Raw genomic sequence first — 27,021 nt, forward strand, 5'->3', positions numbered from 1 at the left:
TGGACTATCTACCTTCTTGGGTTTTGTAACTGTTCTGACTTCTCGTGGCCAACCCTGTTCTCTAAGGTCTGTGGACTTGGCCTTGAGGAACACTCCCCATATGGTACTTTAACTCACAGAACTTGAAAGAGCTTTTTACCCCATATCTGATCTTTAAGCACGTGGCATGATGAGATTAGGCCTTTGGGGGAAATTGCAGGCAAAATGTACATGAAGTCATGTTTTGCCCCTCACCCAAACATAAGAGGCAGAGTGAGTATTTGCCTTACTTCATCATTTTTGTACTGCACCGAGTACACCTCTTACAAAACACTTTCTGAAATATGATCTCAAGAAGACCTTGACAAAAAATTAACCTGTTTGGGTTGGACAACAGGTGCTAACATGCTCCAAGGGGGAGGAACTTCCTCAAGATTATTTCCTAAGAAACTACTGGTTGAGACTTCTGGTGGCTGGCCTGCACAAGTGCTGTCCCAATGTGGGGTTGCACAGAAGACCAAAAATGAACTACATAGTATATGAAGTGATCCCAAGTGGAATTATATCAGTTGTAGCTCTGACAGACAAAACTCCAGAATTAGGGCAACATCAGATTTACACTGTGATCTCAAGCTTAAGTTGTATTTGAATGTACCCACAAAACTCCTTTGCAAAGAGCGTTCCTCATTCCCTTCCACCATTTTTATTACAGCCTGCAGCTGCAGTAATTTCAGAGGAGTCTTCTGCCGTTTCGGCAGCCATGCATAATAGGTGCCACAATCTGCACCACCTCAGCTAGTGATGGCTAATTAGGACAGTCATTCTGTAATACAATTGGTCAGAATTCTTGATTCAACCAAGAGGAATGATGTAAAAGGCAGTGAATACTAAGTATTGCTCTCTCAAGCTATGACTGGAACAGTGTAATGGCTGAGTGGAACAATACATAGCAAGAACCAAGGATGTCAGCCTCCAGGTGGGCCCAGAAGATCTGCTAGAATTATATATGGCTGCCATATTCAGTAAAAAGAGTTTCTTGAACTTCCAGGGGCATGCAATTTCAGATTTTGTGACAGCTAATAGCATATAAAATATTTCTATTAATTATAAATGGTTTATGTACAGCTTACCAAAAAACTATGTCTCAATTATACTAGAAAGGCATATTGAATCATATTCCATAGCCATTTAAAAGGTAATATTTATACACAATAAAACTTTACCTATATGTTAACATGAAAATTTTTTATAAGATTTCAAAAGTTATTTCTTCATTAGCAAATCACATATAGCAGAAGGCAGGCTGACATGTACTAGATACTTCTAGAGGTTTGCATTCAGTATAAACAAAACTGAAAAAATATTCAGAAAATACCTTACTGCTATTTTTTGGGCTATTATTTGGATAATCTGATAAGCTACCAATAACATGGAGTCCAAATGCGAGCTATTTGGGGGGGGGGTTGGCTTTTATTCAGATTATTACGACCCTGGCTCCTCTTGCATCTTGGTTTAAACTGAGATGCATGAAGAACCAGCTCAAGATCAGCCAGAGTAGTAGAAGAAGCTGAGAGCTCCTTGCCAAGTGTGTTGCAGGGAGAGACCTCCACATTGCAGCCAGCTTCTCCTGTAGTGCAGTCAGCTAGCATTTATTTTTTAATTGGCAGTTTTCTTCTCAGGTCTACTGGAGTCAGAAAAGTTGGAGATTCTGAAAAAGATCCAGTTTTTTCAGAAATACCAATTTTTTTCAGGTCCAATAAATCAAAACCCAAAAAATTGTGATGCCCCTCCCATCCCTGATTACATCACCAGCAAAAGCTGAAGCAATAGGGAAGACAAATACCTTATTTCGGCATTCTTTAAGCAAACCTTCAACAAATTTCCAATTAGTCTGTGCAATAACTGATGGTGAAAGATTAGACAACTTGGGTTGTCGGATGGTGCTGCCCAGATTCCTGGCTTCTTGAATATACTTCTGTAGAAAAGTAAGCAAGTACAAAATGTATGCAAAGGTACAATTAAAAAAACTAACACAAGTTAATATATTTCTGAAGAGTTATGCCTCTGTTTTCTTGCTATCACCATTCCTAGAGAAATAATTTCCCATCTTGTAAAATAAAATGGTTTGATGTCACAAGGACCTATACATTTTACTCTTCCGGTGAAACTTAAACTTTGTTTTGAAAGCTTGTCTAGTTGCTACCTGCTAGCTGCAGGTATATTAAAATATTTTCCATATCATACAGACTCCTGCACTGAACTTGTCGAATACACTGGAAATAGAACACCAATTTGATTATTCTAGGTCTATATTAAGTTAGAACATTCAGCTTTGACCAAAAGAAAAATCTCTTCACTCTGAAATTCAGTTAAATGTATGAACCATAACCACAAACTATGCATTCATAGAAGATGAAATACGTCACATCACATCCCACACATACCTATGCATACACAACATACCAGGTAAAGCTCTGAAACAGATTTTATAGAGTGCGTGAAAGGCCAATCATGCTGGTCCAAGTCTAAACATAATTGCAACTGAAGCTCTGGCAAAACAAAGTCCAGGTGCTGGCAAGACAGGGAAGACAGCAAAACAAAGCAAAATAAAATAAAAAAAATTAAACAGCTCATGTTAGGTAAGAGCATGGTAGCTATGCAAGAAATAATAAAAGTACACATGCAAAAACAGGACAGAGGCCATAAGATGACTTGAGACTTTATGATAACATACAATACAACACAACTTACAAATTAAAAGAAATTTAAACACATCAAGTAACGAACAAATCAAATACTAAATCAAATGAAAGATTACTTTCTCCCAAGTAACTGTATAACAGATTTTGTCCAAAAATAATACATTAATTCTTCTAGTTTTTTTCATTTACATAATTGCCCTGATTTTGTAAGAATAACTAACAGTATTTTCATAATTCACAATTACAATATCAGACAATTTCTACTCATTCATTTACCAAACAAGTTTATGTACTAATTAATTCTGATATCTAACATTCAGGAGCTTTTCCTAATATGTAAAAGTAGTCTATTTTAGAAAAAAAAATCCCTCAAATATTACAAATAACCAAGTACGCTGGCTGGCTGTACTTTACAGAGTCTACACATATCAAACATGAAATATTTCATTTATAACACAAGCAGTGTTTTTATATTACTTACTCTAAATCTCTGCTAATTAGTATTTGCAATTAAAGCATGGCATTCTATTGCTTACACATTACTGAAAATGAAAAAGAAATCCTATTGTGCTGCAACTTTGAAGAAAATAAACAGGCTTCTTAAAATACAGGCAATGTGATCCTATGCTAAATTATTCCAGTTTAAGTCTATGCAGGGACTCAGGATTGCAGTGTTCAAGGTATGTTATCCAGAAGAGGATGGTGGGAAATTCAAGGACAGCTATATAAAAGAAAGGCATTAAAATTTAACATTTTTGTTGTAGAACAGTTTTTACCTCTCTCTGATCATTGTCAAGACGAAGATGCTCTGTGTGTTGTTTCTGCCTATCTTTTCGCCTCCATTGTGCAGGTGCATTTCGTTTGGTCCATCTGGAAAATCAAAAGAATCATTATATAAGACAAAAGTCCCAACATTTTTCAACTTGTGGCCATCTTTGAAATTTTTTAGAGGGGGGTCAAATGCCACCCCAAAATGGCTGCCAAAGGAGGCAGAGCCAAACAGAACATCACACTCCACACTTTGTAAAGGAACTGCAAAAGAGAAAAACAAAGAAATAAAGGGGAAAGAGAAGGGATAATAAAAAGGACAGCCTGAAATGGGGAATAGAAGCACAAGCCTGGGTGATTACTAGTCCTCCTAAACGTTTGCAACTGCCACTGCTGCCATGAAAACCCATTTCATTTGAATGAGGACAGCCAATGACAATCCTTATCTTTAAAAGTCCCTTACTTACTTTTTGAAAAACCTGATAGGCACCAGGGAAAATACTGGTGGGCAGCATGTTGGAGATAAGATAGACTAACTCAGAAACTGAAATAAACTGTGTGGGTCCACCTTGTATTCTAAGAAACTGAGGCTGACAATAAACTGACAAAAAACAGTGCCACATACTATAGTTTATCCATAAGCATATTCTATCTGTTCTGATCAGAATTTGTTTTACCAGATATAGCTGAAAGCAATGGTGGTTCAAATTGATCTTCACAGAATTGGGGAACAGTTTAAATCAAGAACAAGAGATGTGTCTGGTATTAATTTCATGTTTATTCCTTTTGTTTGCAGTTCTTATCTGAAGTTTCAAGAATTTTCTCTTGTAAGCATATAGCCTGTTAAGAACAAAACTATCCCCTTATGGCACTGTGTAATAGAGATGACCATTGATATACTGCCCTAAAACATCCTCCAAGAATAAGACAAAGGCTATGCCCCACAGCTATTACTGCTGATCACAATTGTAAAAGTTACATGGTCCCAAATCACTCAGTTTGGTATGCATAATATCTTTCCAAACTCAGTTGTCTCACTTGTTGCTTGCTGGTCCCGTAGAAAGCACATCCGATTGAAGCTTAGGGAAAAATCCAGGTTCATACTTTCCTTGTCCAATCTTCATATCGAGCAAGTGGGGATGCACTGCAGTGTGATCTATTTTTGCCAGCCGTAACTCAATAGCTTTCTCTGAAGAAAAACAAACCATTACAAACACGTCTTAAAACCCATTGTAATGAATGGATAGCTTCATGCTAAGTTGGGAAATAGAACAGAATACAAAAATGGAAGGACTGAAACCTGTGTTAGTTTAGACCAGGCTTTCTCAAACCAGGGTTTTGTAAAACTGTGGGGTTTCTTGACAGGCCTGGAAAGGTTTTGTGAATGGGTGGGAGTTAATTTTTATATACTTTTAAATTTGTTAAAGATTTATCAGGTGATAGGAGCATATATGGTCATGTCAACCCATCCCCCCCCCCAATGGCCAATGATGAGCCTGGAGTGGAAGGGGAGGAGCCCTAGGGGGCGTGTATACAGCTATGTTTCCTAACCATATTCTGCATGATCATACCACTTCTGGGGTTTCTCAACTGTGTGTTTCTTGGGTTTTTCAACAGTAAAGAAGTTGAAAAGGGGTGATTTAAATATGGTTAAAAAGTATATCTTTTTCAAAGCAAGAAAAAAGAAGAACCTCTACCAGACAAACAAGGATAAGGATAATGCCCATCAGGGCAGAGTAGTTTAGTGCTGCAATTTAGACAGTGCTTAAACAAAGTCTTAACACCCAAGGTGGAGGAGGAAACATTAAACAGTTCATGTCCATCTAACGATATCCAAGCCAAGAAAAGAGATAAGGGTAACCAAAAAGTGATTTCTCTTTTTTAAAAAAGTTGAAGATAAAAGCCAAGAAAACCTGGCTCAGGTTCTTTGTGATGCTGCTGTGGCAGTGAAATAACAACTCATTGGCCCATTATGCACGGCCGCCAAAACGGCGATTTCGGGTCACATAGAAAACGCGGAGGGGGAAGACGCGTCCAGTTATGCACGGGACGGGGCGCAACGGTGGCAAAACCCAGAGTAACCAATTATGCACGCGGCGATCCCGGCGCCGCTTCTGATTGCGCCCCAGTCACCCGGAAGCTGCGTTTTCTTCCGCGTTTCGCTAACGCGGCTTTTTCGGCAGCATGCACCAAAGCTGCAGCCAGTTGCAGCCAGCACCATGTGTTAATTGGTGATTTTATTCGCCGCCATTCCACCCCGATTGTGCGTTATTCCCCCCGTGCATAATGGGTCAGTGTGAAGGCATCACTTTACCCACTAGAGCAGGGATTCCCACCCAGAGTTCCCGGGGACTCCGGGGTTATGCAAAAACTCTCCAGTAGTTATGCGGACTTTCCCAGAAGTTTAGGTGACCACTGACATCAGTAGACTTCACCAGAGTCCACTTCCCATGTTGCTCTACAGGCCTAATCTCTTTCTCCAAAATGGAAACTATGACTGACTCCCACATCCACTTCTCTGATTCCTCAAAACCTGAAAAAAATATTTCAGGGGTTCCTGCACAGTCAAAAGATTGAAAAAGGCTGTGCTAGAGCTTTGCCCCTGATCTCAGGATGGGTGGAGCCAGCACTAAAAAAGGCCCTTATGTTTTTGAACAATAGTCTGGCATTCAGTATTCTTGTGTGTGTGTGATATTCGAGATGACCAAGTAAGCTTTTATCTCTGCTTTTGAAACATGCAGTGCAATGTTAAGCAGTATGTTGCCCTTTTTACCCTTCAATGGACTTAGGATATAACTCTGCTTATAGGACCACACAGATAGTATTTTAGATCAGTGGTCCCCAACCTTCTTATCACCGGGGACCGGTCAACGCTTGACAATTTTACTGAGGCCCGGCAGGGGGGTAGTCTTTTGCCGAGGAATGTTGCTGCCGCCGCCTGAGCCCCTACTCCACTTGCTTTCCCCCCAGCGCCCCTGACTTCCCGCTGCCCACTGGGGGCACTGCGAGCAGTAGCTGCACAGTGCCACGCTGAGGGGGAGCCCCAGCCATGGCGGCCACTGGAGAGCACCAAAGGTGAGCCAGCGGTAGAGTGACAGGGCAGCCCCTGAGGCAGCAGCCAGGGAAGAGGACAAGGAGGAGCCGCAGACCGGTACTGACTGATCCATGGACCGGCACCGGTCCCCGGACCAGGGGTTGGGGACCACTGTTTTAGATAGCAGCCTGTATGCAACTACCATTTCTAAGTGTTCTCAGGAAGAGTAAACTATTTCTGTTGATTCTCCCTTCTACTGCAAACCCCTAGTTTCCTTCCTGTGCTATTCCTGAAGGTCCACAAGATTTCAGTAGGAACTCCATGAACAGGAGGAATTGGTAGAGGCCAATCTTTCCAATAACCCCTTTTGCCTTTATGTCTCCAGAATTGGTTGGATAATGGCCAATGTCATTTGTCCTTATAACTTTTAAGGACCTGCATTTCTCAAATGCTGTTTTGCACATTCATATTTGCACATTACCTCAGTACTATTAATAGAACCAGCTGCATTCCCTTTAAAGAGTTATTTAAGTCCTTACCAGCCTCATCGATGGTCGTGCACTTTTGGTACATTGATGTGCGCAGAGTTGGTGTACGAACATTTAGTAATCTAATTTTATCCACTCTAGAATCAAACACCCTCAAAATAGGATCTTTATCATCATCATCATGGCACATGATCTTATTGTCGATAAAAGAAGCAAACATCTGTGTCTCCAAAAATCTTGAGAGGAAAGGCAAATAAGGTTCAGGCTGGTCAGACAAGAATGATGCCTAGTGAATGAAGAGGAAAAAAATCTATTTATTCTCCTGTCAAGTAATTTCTATAGAACAATAAGTGCAATCTTTGATCCATCTACACAACTATTCATTTTTTAACCTTCTCTATTTTAACACATACACCATCTTGAAACAAAGATATACTAAATCAGTGATACAGAGGTGACCTGTGCCTCTTCTGGACATTGTTCCCCAATGTGACACCATGTTCCAAGAAGACAACCATGACCATTGCCCTGTAGGGCTTGTGGTTGGCAGGTGGTTCCTACATTGAAACAGATGTTGCCACAAGGAATAAAGGACGTAAGCTGCAAACCTCACTGAGATGTGGGCTTCATTCCAAGGATAGACCAATCTTTCCAATAACCTCTCACCTATCTTGTAGCCTCTGTACTCCTTATCCTATCACCCTGGCAGTAGTGCTTTCCACTGCCTGGAAACAGAGGAGAATGAAATGGACAGGTAAAGTAGCTAAAAAGGCTTCAAAATTGGCTAGAAGAAAATATTTTATGGCAAGAGCAATTTGGTTTTAGAAAATACTTTTCTGTGTTTGCCACTGTTTTACACTAGCATTCTTGGTTTATAAAGATATATTCAGCCCATGGTTAGTCATTTATATGTAACATTTATTTATTAGATCTTTATACCGCCCTTCCCTTGTGGGCTTAATCCAGCTTTTGATACAGTTTCCCATGCCTGCGTTTGGAACAAGTTAATTATGAATAATATTCCAAAGAGATTATTAAATTTAATTTTGAATATATATATTTGAAATTCTCTGCAGGCTAGAAGCAGTCATACAGTGTCTTCTTGGGACCTGTTTGTATTAAAAAGGTTATGAAACAAGGATTTGTATTATCTGTACATTAAAAAAAATCTTTATATTAACACTTTGCACCTTTACTTTTGGCTACAAATGTACATGATGCCATATTAGCTGGTACTACCATTGTTATTATATGTGGATGATTTAGTTCTGCATATGCATAATTCTGTCAGATTATTCAAAGTTATAAAATATTTTTTCAATATTGTTCACATGAACTTTTGAATAAAAAAATAAAATAATGTTTTGGAAAAAGTAATGTTTTTGCAACTACCACGAAGATTTAGATTATATGTGGAAAACAAATTTAATGAACAATCTAATTAATAAGTCATTAGATAGATTCAAGTGGCATTTTCAATATTTAAGTATTTGTTATATTTCTAAAATGGGCTAGTATTTTCATCCAGACAAGCCTAGAAAATTATTGATAAAGAAAACCTTTTTATACCTCAGAGGAGCTCAATATATTCTGCTCCCTTTAAAGTTTATAAGGCTTTATTAGTCTCCAGTTTGACATACGGTGCTCCAATCTGGTTTCAAGAAGATTCTGGATTCAATTACTTACATTTGGGCTGGGCAGGCAAGGTGTGGCATGGTGGTAGTGAAGAAGAAGAGTTGTTTTTTATACCCCACTTTTCACTGCCCAAAGAAGTCTCAAAGTGGCTTACAATCACCCAGCAGGCTGCATGTAGTGGAATGAGGAATCTGCTGCTCTTAACCTCTACACCATGCTGGTGCGGGAGCAAGGTGTTGATACCCCACCAAATATACCTTTCTTCCAGTGGGTAGAACAGCAGCCTGTCTTCTTGGCTTATAACACATCTCCACATGGATATGGGAAAGTTCTCAGCTACAAACTGCCAGGTGGCAGAGAGACCCCTATCACTTTCTACTTGCAAATACTGTCATTGGCAGAGAAGAACTATGGCAAGATCAACAAAGAAGCACTAGCCATTACTGCAGGCATGAAGTAGTTCCATGACTATATTTAATGGTCCAGGTTTACAATCTTCACGGACATAAGCCACTGCTGGGACAGTTCACCTCAGACTGCAAGATGCATCCAGATGTCACCCTGGATGCTGTGGTGGTCCATTTTCCTGAAAGGCTACGACTACCAGTTGCTGCATCAGCCCAGTCAGGGCATGGACCACACTGACACCCTCAGTTGCTGGCTATGAAGATGGATCCATCACCTGCCCACAGACCCCTCCTCCTGGAGATCTTGCCAAGGCCACCACTCCATGGCTCAGACATTGCCGCATTTTCACACCCTTTCCCACATCCTCAACTAGGTATGGAGGGGGTGGCCCAAGGGGTGCCAAGATCCATCTTCATGTTATTTACATTCCGACAGAACAACCTGTGGTTCCACAAGGGCTTCCTACTGTGGGGGAACTACATCATCATCCCTACAAGCTGAGACTTCAGGTATTGGAAGCCTGAAGCCACCCACTGATGAATGCTGATTCTCATTCCTGGGCTGATTCTGCACTTTCTTTGTTTTTTCCATTGTGGATCCTGCTGAGTTCAGATCATTTTGAACTCAGGTATTTCTCTACACCCTTCCCCCCCAATTGAAACAAAGTATTCTGCACTCGATTGTGAAAGCTCAGAGTGGGGAGGGGAGTTTTCTTTCTTTTCTTGAATGGGGGGGAAGGATTGGTGACAGCAGAGAACTTCTGCTGAGAGAAGTTAGGGCTTCTGGAGCACAGTCACTTTAAGACAAGCCTTGCAACCGGGAACCTAGAAGTCTTTGAACTGATGCCTTGGACAATCAGGGAAGACTGCTTTGCTCCAAGATACGAAGCAGTGAGTTAATTCACAAAAAGGAGACATCTACACGTTTACTCATGGCGGTTTTTGAAATACTGAAGCTTATATCCACTCCAGGAATCATGGGGGAAAGGTTGATTCATAGGGTCACTATGAATCAATCACGCATGTTGCATAGGGAAAATTTAAAGTGCCCAAAATCAAAATGGAAATCAAATTCAGTGTACACTGCAGGGATTTAGTCGATCTGGGAGTGGGTAAAAAGCCCTGTGCAGATTACATGCAGGACTGATAAATATAATACTATCTCAAGCTATATCGATGACATTTTGGTTTTTTTTAAGGGTTCTTGTATGTTTGAGTCTGTATGTTATTTTTTGATTATATCTCTAGTTCACCAAATAAATTTCCTTGATTGTATGTTAACACTTTTTGTTAATTTAATAAGGCTTTCACTGAGGATAGAGGGCCTCAGTAAAGTTGACCTAAAGGTCTCAGTGTTAGCCTAACAGCCACATCTCCAAACTAATTGGGGGCAATGGTCTGTTTGGCTTAACAGTGTGCACCAACAAGTGAAGATTCAAATCAGGTAGTGAGTGCATGCCATGGACTCCAGCACTGAGCTCTGCTGCTGGTGCTGCCACCAGGCATCTGTTTCATGGAAGGCAGAGGAGGAGGCTGGGGCAACACCGGTGGCTGCTGCTTCTGCCCAAACTCCATGGTCATCATCTGAGTCCCTGCACCTTGGCTTGGCTCCCGCCTCACATGCCCACCATTTTCAAGGGAGCTGCTTTGCTGGCTCTTGACTGGGATTAGTAGCAAGGCTCACATGGACTTAACATATACACCATTTCTTTGCTTCTTTTGATCTCTATTGATTTTATCTTCTGGTTCTCTTCTGAAACAAACTACTGAGTTTTCTGTCAAAGCTACGTGTTTGCCTATTTGAAGGAGGTTTACCACAGTACGCAGCATTTTGAGAACTGGGGATATGCACAATCTTGTCTAATTCCTTCTTTTATAATGAAGCCCATAATTTGCTGTGACACCGCACTGAAAAATCTAAGGTTAACAACCAGAGGACAAGTAGGAGCATAGTTTAAAGGACAATTCTGAAAATGTTATGAAGAAATATTTCTTGTACAATGATTAAAGACTTCTATTATTTTATTCTTAATCATTTGAAAAGCAGAGGTACACACAAATAAGGAACACATGACTAAATTTTTCAAACTTTCAACATATTTTGAGATGCCATGAATTCAATGTTTTCTGGTCATGGAACTTTTTTATAAGACAGAACCTCCCTGTCTAGGGGAAGCTCATTACAACTCTAAAAACATTATATTACACACATTATATTACAGACTAATGCAATTAATGATCAATTTCATCTTTATTATTTTAATACTTTTTTTCATACGCACCTTATCAAAATTCTGCATCTGCTCCCTGTTTGTAAACCATGATTCCTTGTCTTGACTGGGCTGAATAACAAACACTTCATAATCTGCAAACATCTGAGTGAAACGATTGGCAAAAACCTCTCGTACATGAATATTGAGCTGGTAATCTCTGAATTCTTCTTCATCACATTGCATTTTCAGGTCTTTCTTGCTACCAGTCTCCTCCCGAACTTCAAGCTGAAATAAATTAGAAGTCTACATAGTAGTTCTGAATTTGGGGAAATAAAAGGTAAGCATGTCAGATACCTAGGCCATGTCAGCCATGGACATTTGTTGTTCTGAAGATCTGAGACAGAATAATATTGTGATACCATTAACACCAGGTGTAACAAAGACAACAATGCCTCCTTGTGGTCATAATGACCACACATATGGGGTCTTATACGGAAAAAGCTTTGGAACACTATCAAGTTTAATCAAAGAGGGAAATTTGCCTCAATGGAAGCCATTTCTTTTCTCTCTATTCCTTTCTTTTTATAGAGATTTCTTTTATTTTAGAAAGAAAAAAAAGACAAAAAGAGATTGTACACATTAATTTAAAGATTGATATACATTGTACAGTATAGTAAAAAGAGATAAACTTAGAACAAAATTCTCATCTCTCTCTCTGTTCCTTTCTGACAATAGCAAAAGCAGCAGTTCTGAGAATGTTTTCCATTTGTTTGTGTGTCCTGAAACAGATTTCTTCAGTTTTCTCACTTTCTTGTTGTTGTTTTTTAAATTGTATTAGGTAATTGGAAAGTGCCCCAGTTTCAGTTTTATTCAGATCTTCCCTACCACAGACTGTGTGCCAAAGGCACAGTAGGGGATTTGAATATTGCTTCTTGGAGACAGGAGGATTATAATCTACTTTGTAAGGACAGATATTCCTTAGCCAAATGTAGAGAGGAGGAGGCTTGATTTATCCTTGATATATACAATTGTTATATAATCCTTTTTATCTTTCTGTATTGCGTCTATACTGTTGCTTTGTTTTCTAAAGTAAAGCAAGGTTTCTCTCCAGACCAACAGCACGTGAGGCTGGGACAGCAGACTGGCAATGCAAAAGCACTTACAAATCATCCACAGATACTGTGAAAGGATAAAAGTAGCAGATTACTTAGGTTCTACGAAACCTGCTGACTGCTATGTACATCAGGTAGATTGCTAAAGCCCCCCCACAACAAACTGATTTATACAATCCACAGTTGATTGTGATGTCTGAATGCAGCCATGACCATTGAAGTAGACAAATCTTCCTCCATGTTTCTCAGGCTTAATTGACTGCTTGCAAGAAAACCAATATTAGAACCATGTAGTAATGCCAATTAAGAGTTTAAATCCCAGATTAGTCTAGTATTGCCATACACCAGTTTGCAATTAAACTCCCATAAATATTATATAACTTACCTTTTCTAGGCTCACACCTGTTCTTTTCACGAGCGCTTGGAGCCTTGCTATGGTCTCATTTTCTTTCAACAGTTTGTAAGAATTGATTGGTGACCCTATGTTCCCATTTCTTTTATCAGAGACTATGTCACATGTCCTGAGACTTTTCATCTTGGAGGCACTTTCACTACAATGCAAGTTTCCCTCAGGTGGAATTGCAAAAGCCATAAGGACCTCTGAGACTTCCTGAATGAATTCAAGTTTATTTGGAAATTGAGGCAAATCTTCTGGCAGCTCAACATAGTGGTTGTCTATGTCCACAAAGCATAGGTTTGCCTGGAAGTTAAAGTCAGGAGAAATAGAAAAGCAGCCATTAGGAGGATGAAAATTTCTGTAGAGATATTGTTTGTATAATACACAAATCTGAAACGCTATAACTGAATAAAAAAGCATATTCAACAGCCTAAACGCATGCCAATTAATTTACCCTTTCTGGGCTCCCTGTTAATGCTCTCTGTAGTACTAGAATTGTATTGCAATTCTTGTGCAGCAAGAAAACCAAACTTTCATGGTTCTAAGTCAGAGCTTCACAATAGATCCACAATAGAATAGTGGGAAATTAACATATCCCACTTCTTTCAGTTTCACCTAACCCAAGAAGAAATGTAATCAGTATTTCCAAAAAGACATCTAAAAACTGACATAGAATTGTTGATTCAGTCAGCAGCAATGCCCTCACTGCGCCAAGCAGTTTTAATAAATCTCTTAAATATTTTTAAATTATAATAATCCACTGAGTTGACTAAAACAAGACTGCACTTTTGTTTTACTCCTGGAGTCTCGCTAAACTATCCATTCAATAGAACTGTCCCAGAATATATATTTTAAAAAATCAAGTAACAGGTATATAGACAGGTATGTATAAAGAAAATGAAATCAATGAGAAAACAGAAATGAATCAGACATAAGTTGATAGTGATACATGATACACATGGTTTTCAAAGAAAGAACAAGTGGAGAGAGACTGGGAGACTGATGAAGTTCAATTTTTTAATAAGTCTTTATCTGTCAGAAAGAAATTGTTTTTAAATAAAAGCTGAAATTCTTGAGATGTTTTCATCAATAGTTTAAGATTTAAGTCCTATTAGAAAATTTGTTTACCATACTTCATTAACACTGCTGCATTGTTTGATGGAATTGTTTTTAATATTCTGTACCTGCCTTGAGTCTCAATGAAAAGGCAGGAGATAAGTGAAGTTATTAACAACAATTATACAAGACTTCTGTTCCATCACCATTACATACACAAGATTTAGGCCTTTTAAGCAAGCTTTTTCTCCTCCAGTGCTTGAAAACTAGAAAACATTTGCATGACCAAGTACTGCCTGAACTTCCTAACTTTCATCAAGGCAATATTCTACCAAGAGAGGTTACTCAGTCTCAAACATTTGATTTAGAATCATAGAGTTGGAATGGATCTCCAGGATAATCAAGTCCAACCCCCTGCACAATGCAGGAAGGCATTAAATTCTATGGTATCAATAAACAGGGTTACAATCCCTTATTACTTGGTATGCAATAAAGTGAACACCAATTCTGGACAAACCTTTCATTTTTACCTCTTGGGGGAGTTCTAGTTTAGACCGGTCATCTAGTCCATTCGAGTGCAAGCCCATCAGATAAGGGACAGGAGCATCTAGAAAGTGTAGAAGAGATGCTGGAAGGATAGGAACATATACATGCTGCCACTGGAAAGGAAACATCAGTGCGGTGATTGTCTCTGCCACAGTCATCAGTCTCTGATAATCTACAAAACATGAAAAAACAGTTGCCACAAAACTGCAATATTGATTTTTATTCAGAATATTTCTATGCCACCTCTCCTTCCAAACAAGGATTCCCAAGGTGGCAAATATTAAAACATTTCAGTATTAAAAATATATACATACATACATATAAATATACAAACAGGAAAGAGGGCTAATAAGAGTTAGTGAGTGCCAAACAAAACAAAAAAGTCTTTACCTACTGGCAGAAGACAATAGAGGAAGAGATCAGAACCTTCTTGAGGAGAGAGTTCTGAAGTTTTGGCATCATAACCAAGAAAGCCCTTTCTCAGATTACCACCTCAGATGGCATTTTATTAGTTCAATTGATTTATCCAGGCACACAGGTTAGCTAGATCAGTGGTCCCCAAGCCCTGGTCCGGGGACTGGGATCAGTCTGTGGATCAGTTGGTACCGGGCCGCGGCTCCTCCTCGTCCTCCTCCCCGGCTGCTGCCTCAGGGGCTTCCCTGCCACTCTGCCGTCGGCTCACCTTTGGTGCTCTCCAGTGGCCGCCATGGCTGGGGCTCCCCCTCGGCATGGCACTGCGTAGCTGCTGCTGGCAGCGTCCCCCAGCAGGTGGCGGGAAGTCAGGGGCGCTGACAGGAAAGCAAGTGGACCAGGGGCTCAGGCAGTGGTGGTGACGTCCCTCGGCAAAAGATTACCCCCCCCCCCAGGCCTCAGTAAAATTGTCAAGTGTTGATCGGTCCCCGGTGATAAAAAGGTTGGGGACCACTGAGCTAGATAGTTCGGATGGAGAAGGGGGGAGAGTTAGGAGTTGGATGGTCAGTGTAGGTGGGAGGGGATTTTTATTACTATTTTAAATTGTATGTTTGTAACTTCTTGTGAGCTGCCACGGCCTGGCTGGTTCCAGGAGTGAAGGCAATTGGCTTGGCTGCCTCAGCGATCACCAAAGCCCAAGGTAGTGCATGTGAGGTCAGCAGTGGTGTGCTAGCCACCGGCTGCACAGCTCTGCACCTGCATGCGACCAGCAGTCAGCACCGTCCCTACTCTCCACACCATGGAGCTGGCCTCCTATGAGCTGCCTCAGGCTTCGGTGATCACCGAGGCAGCCCAGCCCAGCCCAGCCCAGCCCAGCCCAGCCAAGGAGCACATCCCTAAAAGGCATATGAGTACAATTAATACATAAAATAAATAAACAAGGGGCATCTGAAGCAGGGCTTCTAGGATGACTACAGTGGTTGTCAGTAGATTCATATTCAAAAAGGTATTCTTTAAATATGTTGGACTTAAGCTGTATGGGGGTTTAAAGTTCAATGTCAGCACCTTAAATTTGGGTCAGAACCAAATTATGACCCAATGTAAACCGAAAGGAAGTGGAGTAATACGGTTCCTATGACAACATTCTGGCCACAGCATTCTATAACAATGGTAGCTTCCAGACAGTCTTCAAGAGCAAGCCTACATAGATTACATTACAATAGTCTTATATAGATATTTCCAGGGCATGCACCACTATATACAAATATCACAAACCGTGGCATTATGACACAAAAATAAGGGACTGAGCAACACAAATTCCAAAAATATCAGCTATAAGAAGTTTCTCTATGGTGATCAAAGATAAAATTTCACTACAAAGCACCATTAAAGAATGAAATACAATATTTTGAGAACTATAGAGAAATTTTGAATTTGCTGACTTTCCATTCCAATAGCCCATCACAATGCAGGCACGTGCATAGAAAAATTTGTGCATTGTCTTTACAATAAACTACATTATATGTGCTCAGGTTATTATAGCACATTTTCCTCAGTATTATTATTATATCAAACTACTGGATTGGATCTTCCAGTACACCACTTTGGGTGGATTTCCAACCACATATAGCGGTTTTCTCACCCCTTCCCTTCTGCTGTATCCCCAAATTCCCCCAAAATGCTGTTTCCTGGTGACAGGGGATCTTCAAAAGCAGCATTCCTGGGGGCATCTGCAACTGCTACAGGAAAGGTGAGGAAGTCATGCACAGAAATACTATGGTACATTCAAGTCACTGCAATAATTTTTTATTAGGTCAAGTTTACCTTACCATGTACCATGTAATACAGAAATCTTAAGGACAATGCAAAACTTTTGAGTTCAGATTCTTCTTTTATTATTTTTTTATAAATACTGTCTTAAAAATTCTGAAAATTAGCAAAACTATGCAACATATCAATTTTATTTTCAAAACGAACTTTAAAACAATGGGGAACTACATAGTGCATTGTCATTGTCCATTGTCCATGGGGTAGCAATGGGTCGGACACGACTTCGCACCTAACAACAACGTAACAACATAATGAATACAACCTCAACTTGCAAATAGCTTAAGTTTCTTTATGCTGACCAGTTTAGCTTACTACGAAGTGCATTCTTTCACAAGCAAACAATCTATTAATTTGAAAAAATTTAGGATGAAAGACTGAGTATCTCATTTGAAAATGTATACACATACACTAAAAGCTACAGCCTGTTTTATAACTTTTTACATTCCACATTTTGATTACAGAAAATCTGAATGTATGGATGAAGTTTGTGTGAACTCAGTGCCATTATTCACCCATTTTCATCATAAAAAGTTAGGTACTTTACCAACATGCCACTATGTTATGAGAAGATGTGGGGCCTCATGAAGCCTCTCCCAAGAAGCCCCCCAGCCCCACACCCCACCTTCCCTCTCCAGTCCTGTAACAGGCAAGGGCCTTAATTAGCTGGCACCATTTTGGTTCTTGGGCTTCGCTGTGGAAGGCTTAGAACACATTTCCTGCAATCCTGTCTACAGTCAGGGTACCTTATGGCTCAAAATGAGGTGCGAAGGGTCCAGGCAGAGTGAACAAAAAAAACAACAACAAAAAACAAGGCTAGTTTATTAAATATTATAACAGTTAAATAATAGAACAGTTATAAAAACAGAGTATAATACAAACACACAAGGCATAAATTCCAGGGAAATGAAAAACACCAAGTTTCCTAACACAACTGTCTTTACTAGACTTTTAACTCTATGTCAATTTGTAATACCCTTCAGGTCAGATGTCCCCAATCAGGATGAGAGATTAGCTGCTACCAAAATTAACCTCTCAGAAACTCTCTTTCTAGGTGTGAACACACCCACCCTATGCAGGACATTACAGATTCTTCCCTCAAGGCTCTGCCTCTTTAATTGTGACTGGCTCCATCTTTTCCTTCAATTTTCCCTGAGTCCAATCCTGAGGCTTGGAGAATGTCTTGGAAATAAAGGCCTATGGTTGAGGGAAAGACCCTTTTAGGCCTATAGACCACTCCACTTACCAGCCTCAGACTTAGGATCCTGACGAAATGAAATACAAAATTGCTTTACCTAGGCATATGAGGCTTGCAAGCACAGTATAAATTCCATATTAAGAAAAATCCATTAGTCCTAAGAAAAACAGACTCATTTTAGGATTGTTACCAATAATACTGTATTACAGAGATAATCTAAAACCAAATAGTTTAAAAATGAATTCAAATAGAATAAATCATTCTATTAGGAACAACTAACATCAATTTAGTAATGAAATTCTTTACTCAAAATATGACACAATGCCAGCACTTCATCTGCATCAAATAACACATGCTTTAATTAGAACTAAGTTTGAGTCCAGTGGCACCTTTAAGACCAACAAAACTGGACTCAAACTTTGTTCTGCTGCTTCAGACCAACACAACTATCCATCTGAATCTATCATGTTTTAATGAGTTGCAGCTCCACTCTTGCATTCAAATGGCAGCCAAATGCTCCAATCTAAAGAACACTAACATGAACAGAATTCAACCTTTGATTTCACCTGACCTTTCCCCTCTGTGGTAAATAAAATATTTTGTTTTTTGAATTTAAAATGCCTTGAGTGCCATTTTAGTTGTTTAAGTTAAATAGGACTCCTGATCCTCTCCTCAAGTTCCTCGACTGAGCTAACAGTCAAAATATCATACTGTGACACGGTGGAATAGCCAGAGTTCTTCAGCAAAGAAAAAAACATTTTACTCAGGAGACTCAATTAGTAAACAGAAAGAAAAGCAGAGAGAAAAGCTTGCCTTTGAGGGAGGAAAGTGGATGAAACCATTATATTTCCATTCAAGGTTTTTGGATTAATGAAAAAGCTATGACCTATATATCTCAACATTGATTATCTGGTAACTAAAACTAAAGAACGAAGATGAACTGTCATATTTTGTTTTAAATGATCGGCTTTCTACTTTTCGGCATTTTTGCTGCTTCTGATTAATAAACTTTGGTATGAGATTAACCTGCTACTCCCAAAACTAGATGCTATGGCTACCACCCAGGATAAGAATGAGTCAATTATGTATAAGAGTAGGAACTTATCTGCCTCATTGTGGAGTAAAGCAAGCACTAAAGTAGCCTTTATTTGTGAGTTTCTCCAGCCATCTTACTGTACAGTTAGAAGAAAGTCTCCTCTCTTCCATCAGATTTCAAAACAAGAAAAAAGACTACTGTGTCATATTTCCAGTAAGATGTGAATCAGATTTGATTCAAAGCCAGACCATCACTCTATATTTGATTTTTAAAGCAGAGGATAGAACTAAGTATCCTTATTTTAGCCACTAGCTTATTTAAAGCAAAAATATGCATTTCATAGAATCACAGAATAATAGAGTTGGAAGGGACCTCATGGCTCATCTAGTCCAACCATTTCTATATGCTATTAGTTATTGGATGCTCATTTTCTCTACATGTTGATTCCATTTGAGATACATAATATTTACTATCCCCTGTCTTTTTAAATTCTATATACTGGTGACAATTTAAGTTTTATTGTGACTGATAGCTACAAAAGAAAAGGATATACTCACGCTGTGAATAAAGCAATATCTGAAATTCCAAAAGAGCACAGGTAAAGAGCTGAACCATATTCTCCACCCCGAGTAATTCAACGACTTCTTTAATTGGAAAGTCAAATAATGGCAATTCATTGGTGCTTGGCCTCTGGCAGGTAACTGGTCCATAAACACCCGAAAATTTTAGAGATCTTCCCGCTGGAGGAAGAGGAACTTCATAGAGTAAATTGTAAATAAAGCTTTCCAAAGGTAACGGTGGTGGTTGAGGTGAAGTTACAGCTCTGTGGAGTTGCTCAAGTACTTTTCGACATGCCTTCATGAAAGACATTGGGGTTATCAGACAAATGCACTTAGAGACATATAGAGTGTCCCTACTAATATCATATGAGTTAAATCGCTGTAGCTTCGATACAGAGGTGCCATTACAGTCTTCGATGGTGCTACAGTTATCTTTGTCATTTGTAGGTGTGGTATGAAGGATATCATACTCTGCATTGTGCATGTGATACAATGTCTGCATTGCACTACAGATTTGTTTGCTGGTAACTTCTTCATAAAATGTAAGAGAAAACCCAAATGTCCGTGAGCCATCTTCACGGGTGATGATAAACGAATGGAACTGAGGTTCTCTGGCATCAGTTTGTGTCTTGAAAGACAGACCCTTAGGCATACATAGCTGAAAAGAAAGATTGAACAGCAGTGATATAATAAATCAGTAATCAATAGTTAGCATTACAGTTTTGCTCTCAAGTTTAAGCTCTTTAAAGTCATCAGGTATAATGGAGGCAAATCAGAGGAGAATTTCATCCATATAAGCTCCACTGAAATAAACGCCAGCAGACTATATGCAAATTACATGCAACGTACTGATATAAACTGACTGACCTTTATTCTGCCCCATATTTTAACAGCCACAAGCTCATTTATTTCAGGGATGCTTCTATCCTCACAAATTGGAAGCATTTTAAAGGATTCAGAATGGTCCTTCCCTAACATTTTAGATCCTGCTACAATCAACTGTAAACTCATAGTGCTATATGCACTGAGGCAGTGGCAATGATTGCTAAAAAACAGTTTCTGACTTCACACATGTTAGTTATATATCCACAGAGTACCTCCTGCTATCACAACTGAGCATGATAATCTCATACGTATAGGCCCCCATCTAGTCCTCATTCTTGTCCAGGTGTCAGTGCCACACCAAAGGAGAGCATGTACTGCGCACCCAATGCACCTCCAGATGCCCTGCCAGCCATGCTGGAGGTGGTGGCAGCCTGGACACTACAGTCCCCCAGACTATTAGTTCTGGGGGACTTTAATGTCCATTGTGAGCTACTGTTCTCTAGAAATGGGTTGGACCTGGTGTCAGCCATGGCAATACTAGGGCTCTCGCAATTTGTTGTTGGTCCTACTCATTGGGCAGGCCACACCCTGGATCTCATTTTAGGCGCGGGTTTGAGCATGGATCTGGTCATGGCAAATTTTGTGCCATGGCCAGACCAGTATGCCCTTAGGCTCATCTAAGGCTACCACTTCCTCCTCAGTTGGGCGTCAAGCAGATTTTAAGCTCGCCCGCGGAGACTTATGGATCCAACTGGATTCCTGAATGCTCTACAGTAGCGATCCCCAACCTGTGGGCCACGGACCACATGTGGTCCTTCGACTAATTGGAGGTGGGCCCCGAAGGACGCCTTCTCCCCCCCCCCAGTCCTTTACTTCATCCCCCCCCCGGCCCTTTACAACAGTGGTCCCCAACCTTTCTGAGGTTGGGGACTGGCAGGGCATCGGGGGGCGGCCTGCGCAGGCCATGCCCACGCATCAGCCGCGCCCGCGCATCGGGCCGTGCCCGCATGGGCGCAGCCGGCCCTGATTGCCTCTCCCCGCCCTCCCGCAGTAAGAAGCTTCCCGGGCCGCAAGCTTGCGGCCTGGGAAGTTTTTTACTGCGGGGGGGGCGGGGAGAGGGAGCCGCGGCCCGGCGCCATGGCCTTCGCGGCCTGGCACCGGGCTGCGGCCCGCAGGTTGGGGACCACTGCTTTACAACACACTTCGGGTGTCATTGTCTCCCATCACTCCCAGATGGGACTATCTCGTTGCAGAGAAACAAGCTCAGGGTTCCCATTGATTTGTCATTGTCATGAGTTAAAATTTCCATGAAAATAAAATGTTCCTTATGTTCATTGTTGTGGCGTGTCTGTATCTTATTTTGAAGGGATGTTTAAACATTACCATAGCGATCAGAGAGCGCTAGGGCAGTGGTTGAGACTAGAGGAGTAAACTACCCCCCCACCGGGCCTCAGTAAAAGGCGTTGAGTGGTCCCCGGTGATAAAAAGGTTGGGGACCACTGCTCTACAGGATCCAATGCCTCCTAGCACTTCTCTGAATGGTCTGCACAGTGGCAGGCATGGCAGAATGCTGGTTGCCATCAATGAGATAGCTCCCCAACATCCTCTCTTCTCCCCATGTCAAGCAGGCCCCTAGATACGCTGAGGAGAAAAAGAAATGAAAACTGAGACGACTAGAGCAAGTGTGGAGGAAGACTCATGAAAAAGCCTTGAGAACATCTTATAGAATGCAGATGGCAGTGAAGTCAGTGAAACGCAACTTTTACTCAACTACCATCGTATCTGCTAACTCACACCCAGCACAATTGTTTAGGATAGTTCTATCTCTCACTGCCGTAGAGGAGGGGCAACAAAACAATAACCAATTAGATATCAGCTGTGAGATCTTTGTGAGTCATTTTGCAGACAAAACGTCAACATTCCACCATGACATCCCTCCAACCTTAGACACACAAAGTGAACTAGAGGCCCCTTGCTTGTCTTTGGAGAGAACGCTGAGTAACTACAGACAACTCACACTGACTTAAGTAGACAGGATGCTCACAACAGTGAGACCATCCACGTACCCACTAGATCCCCTGTCCATCATGGCTTCTAAAAACACCAGATATAAGGGACCCCCTACGGGAGATAATCAACCTCCCTCAAAATGGGAGAATTCCCTTAAAGGGCTAAAAGAGGCAGTGGTTTGACCACTCCTGAAAAAATTCTCTGGACCCGCAAGAGCCCAACAACTACTGACCCGTTTCACACTTACTGGTATTGGGAAAAATGGTTGAAGGGCTATCACAGACCAAATATCAGCATTCCTAGAAGAAACTTCAGTTCTAGACCCATCTCAGTCAGGTTTCTGGCCTGGCCATGGGGTACAGACAGCACTAGTTGTCCTGATGTTGTACCATGGGGTACAGACAGCACTAGTTGTCCTCCATCACCAGTTGGACTGAGACGGGTCGGCACTGCTTGTATAATTAGACCTTTCAGCAGCATTCAACACAGTTGACCATGAGCTTCTAGCTCATCACCTTGCCGATAGCAGCATTCGAGGGACAGCCCTTCAATGGCTGATCTCCTTTCTCTGGAGTTGAGGACAGAAAGTAGCACTAGAAGAGAGGTTTTCAAGTTGCCACCAACTCACATGCGGAGTCCCACAAGGAGTGGTCCTCTCTCCAAATCTATTCAACATCTTCATGTGTCCTCTTGCCCAACTGGTACAAAAATTTGGGCTGGGTTGTCACCAATAGCCAGTTTGGTGTAGTGGTTAGGAGTGCGGACTTCTAATCTGGCATGCCAGGTTCGATTCTGCGCTCCCCCACATGCAACCAGCTGGATGACCTTGGGCTCGCCATGGCACTGATAAAACTGTTTTGACCGGGCAGTGATATCAGCGCTCTCTCAGCCTCACCCACCCCACAGGGTGTCTGTTGTGGGGAGAGGAATGGGAAGGCGACTGTAAACCGCTTTGAGCCTCCTTCAGGTAGGGAAAAGCGGCATATAAGAACCAACTCTTCTTCTTCTTCTTCAATATGCGATGACACCCAGCTCTTCCTCCCTGATTCTCCCCCAAAAGCATCATCCAGCTGTCTGGAATCAGTGACTAGGTGGCTCAAGCAGAGTCATCTGAAGCTCAATCCTTCAAAGATGGAGGTCCTATGGCTGGGCAAGAAGGGTCCAAGCAAGGAAGCGCATCTGCTCCGTGGCTCACTCCAGCAGGAACCTGGGTGTGATCCTGAATGCTTCCCTTTCCATGGAGGCCCACATCACAAGAGTAACGAGGCTGGCCTTCTACCATGTTCCATGCAAAACCAAAAAGGGAACCGAAACCCAACCTGAACAGAATTCAGGAACCCAAAAGTTGACCTGCAAAACAATATTAAAAAATAATGACAAATATTTATTCAACAAAGTGCACCAATAATATATTAAAAACAAAGTAAAAACAACACATATCTAACTGCACATGACAGAACAGACCAAACGCGTTTCGATCCACAGGGGTCCTCCTCAGTGGTCAATATATTGTGTGAAATGTTCTCTTGTATAAGAACAAAATCTAAAGGCTTGCTGGGTGGCAACGAAAAATCTGTTTGGTGTAGCTCCAGCTAGTGTTTCTAAAGTATTTGGTTTGGAGCCCACCTTCTAAATTATGTATTATCTGAGGCCACCACTCTCAGCTTTTGCCTAACTCTACATCAAGAGTACATTTCCATGTGTGCCAGAAAAAACTTGTGGGTCAAAACGTGTTTGGTCTGTTCTGTCATATACAGTTAGATATGTGTTGTTTTTACTTTGTTTTTAAAATATTATTGGTGAACTTTGTTTAATAAATAGTTGTAATGATTTTTAAATAGTGTTTTGCAGCTCAGCTTTTGGGTTCTTGACTTCTACCACATTTGTCAAACCAAACTACTAGCGCCCTACTTGGCCACAGAACACCTAGCCACAGTGATCCATGCGACCGTCACCTCCAAGCTAGACATCTGCTACTCGCTTTACATGGGCCTACCCTTAACTTTGATCCAGAATGGTCCAGAATGCTTTGGTCCAGAATGCGGCAGCCAGGGTCCTCACAACAACACCATGGAGGTGCTACATCCGACCTGTCCTTCAACAACTGCGCAGGCTACCAGTCAAATTATGGATCAGGCTTAAGGTCTTGGTAATTACTTTCAAGGCCATAGACAGTCTGGGCCCAGTACACCAGAAGGACCACCTCCCTGCCTACGCCCCTCAAAGAGCTCAATGCTCCACAACCTCTAACTTGCTAGTGATCCCTGGCCCCAAGGAAGATTGCTTGACCTCAATCAGGGCCACAGCCTTTTCTATCCTGGCCTCCACCTGGTGGAACAAGCTCCCAGTGGAGATCAGGGCCCTAACGGAACTAAAATAGGGAGTTCCTCCACCAGGCATTTGGTTGGGGCAGACCAAAACTAAATAACAGCTATTGGGCCCCACTCCTCCCTCCCTGTGAACCCATGTGACAAATGGGACCAACCAACCATAGGCCTGTAAGACTGTTCATTATGCTGAACATTATTTCTGTTTATTGTTGTTATTACTGTTATTACTGAATTATTTCATTCATTATAATCAGTGAGTTTGATGTATTGTTCTGTTACATTCTATGTGAACCGTCCTGAGCCTTACGGGAGAGCAGTATACAAATGCAATCAATCAATAACCCACTTTTCGCTACCCGAAGAAGGCTCAAAGCATCTTACTATTGCCTTCCCTTCTCCCCACAACAGACACCCAGTGATGTAGGTGGGGCTGAGAGAGCTCTGAGAAAAACTGTTCTATGAGAACAGCCCTAAGAGAACTGTGAGTGGCCCAAGATCAGCCAGTTGGCTGCATGTGGAGGAGAAGGGAATCAAATCTGCCTCATCAAATTAGAAGCTGCTACTCTTAACCGCTAGCTGGCTCTAGGTGCAACAGTGATAGATTGATATATTAAGCACAGAGTTACACCAATCATATCAAAAGAACAGGCAGAATAAAATTTTAACCACAAAAGAGATGAGCAGGTGACACATTTAAAGCCATTTTCTTTATTACAAATCTTCATTGCTAACCTTCTTCCTAACCCTGTCTTTGACTGTTTCCACACTGGCAATATCATTTGGATTTCCATTTTTAAAGGATTGATTTTTTCATCCATTTCCGCACTAAAATTTGCTTCTTCAGGCGCAGTCCCAGATTGGCCCCTACTTGCCCCACGGAAAAGGAATCCCCGAAAACCAGATTTCTTCTTTTCAAGCAGGGTCTAACAAAGTCTAATTTGGGGCTGCTCAATGCGGAAATGTGTGCAATCATGCTTTACCCACGCCCACTATTTGAGTGATTTTGGAATGCCCCTTTCCTTGTCACATCTTTTTATTATTATAAGTCTGACTTAGCACAAGCAAGAGGTTACTGGGGTCTTTTCTTGTGTTGATGCTTATGCAAGAGCTCTAGCACAAGAATGGAAATTTTGTGCTGGATCTAACCCATTATATTTGTGATATCCAGTTTTCTAAATTAACATTAAACATACAAATAACCAACCATTCCCACTGCATCTTGATCAAAGGGATTCCATTCAACGTTTTCAGGATAACGAGCAAGAACTTTGGATTTGAATGTGCGTCTTAATGGAGTCTGCTCAAAATTTTCACCTGAAACATTAAGGAAAAATAAGTCTATTACAATAGATCTATTCCATACATTTCCATATAGGCGCCAGAAAGCACATTATTTAGTAATAAAAGGATCAAGATCAAGTATATCCTTGAAGAGAAACAGGAAATGAAAAATAGTGATTAGCAAAAGAGAGTAAGTAGCATGAAGTTATAACACTGGTGGTGACTTGCATACAATTAGCTATTTGTGCCTTTCCAGTAAGTAAGTAAACCAGGCTATTTTATTGGCTTTATATGTTAAAAAAATATTATGTATGTGCATTTGTTCATTTGTTTACATCTGTTCATCACAACAGATATAATTTGAAAAGTGATTTAGGAAGTGCACACATAGGTAAGAGATGCAAAACTTAAGCAGAAAAGGTTTAAACATGTAATAGACCAATTTCAATAGTTTTATCTTGTGTTTAAGTTTCAAATCCATCAGCTGTGAAGGGAAATCCAGAAGGCACAAAATGGTCAAGGGACAGAAATACCAGAAAAGAAATATCCAGATGAATCAAGGTTTTGATTTTTCCCCATTTTTGTTTTACCTTCTGCAGAACTGGAAATGAAACGGCCACCACCATCTTGGGCTTTAGAGGCCTGTATATACTGGCATAATGCTATATAACAAATAAAAAGAACACTGCATTATAATTTAATAGTGTAAACTCTTATTGCAGCTATAGACCTGTTTCTAAGCAACTCTGCCAAAATCCACTGAAATACAGTAGATTCAAAACAATATTTGAATGTTTTAGAAGATTATTGAGGATACCTTTTTCACACTATCGAAAAGTAATGATTAAAATGCTTGCAATCCACATACTTATTATGAATGCAAATACTTTTTACTCCAAAACTAAAATTTTATCACCTTAATTTAATGATTAGGAAAATGAGTACGCAGAGAGACAGCTGCTGTAACAATAAGGCAGAATTACATGAAACAACATGCTTCAAGTAAACTCAAAAGCTTTTATCACCACCTGCAAAATAGGATGGGGGGGGGAAAGCCATTTCAGCCCATTTTATATCCAGTACATTATAATTAAATGGCAAAAATGCTGATTTTGTAATTGTTGCTGTGTTGTACTCTTTATTAATATAAAACAATTCTAAATTATACTTCTATATTAACTCAAAGAGTTTAGAGACGCTTCAGAG

At 40.7% G+C, this 27,021-nt stretch overlaps 1 protein-coding gene across 6 annotated transcripts in view; it reads right to left on the reverse strand.

Moving 5' to 3' along the window:
* Window positions 1–27,021, reverse strand: part of DENND5A (DENN domain containing 5A) — an 82,067-nt gene that overhangs the window by 36,063 nt on the left and 18,983 nt on the right. For 2 of the 6 annotated variants that reach the window (XM_077321755.1, XM_077321757.1), the window contains exons 2-12: window positions 26,406–26,477; window positions 25,739–25,848; window positions 19,367–20,027; window positions 14,322–14,509; window positions 12,724–13,038; window positions 11,296–11,511; window positions 7,023–7,257; window positions 4,488–4,638; window positions 3,458–3,551; window positions 2,443–2,550; window positions 1,823–1,954 (exon numbers count right to left, since the gene is read on the reverse strand). In XM_077321755.1, coding sequence (XP_077177870.1) covers window positions 1,823–1,954; window positions 2,443–2,550; window positions 3,458–3,551; window positions 4,488–4,638; window positions 7,023–7,257; window positions 11,296–11,511; window positions 12,724–13,038; window positions 14,322–14,509; window positions 19,367–20,027; window positions 25,739–25,848; window positions 26,406–26,477 — 2,282 coding nt within the window. The remainder of the gene's footprint in view (window positions 1–1,822; window positions 1,955–2,442; window positions 2,551–3,457; window positions 3,552–4,487; window positions 4,639–7,022; window positions 7,258–11,295; window positions 11,512–12,723; window positions 13,039–14,321; window positions 14,510–19,366; window positions 20,028–25,738; window positions 25,849–26,405; window positions 26,478–27,021) is intronic. The other 4 variants (XM_077321758.1, XM_077321759.1, XM_077321756.1 and 1 more) reach the window with 3 other exon arrangements.

The sequence above is a fragment of the Paroedura picta genome, chromosome 2 (assembly GCF_049243985.1).
Source record: "Paroedura picta isolate Pp20150507F chromosome 2, Ppicta_v3.0, whole genome shotgun sequence".
Lineage (NCBI taxonomy): Eukaryota > Metazoa > Chordata > Lepidosauria > Squamata > Gekkonidae > Paroedura > Paroedura picta.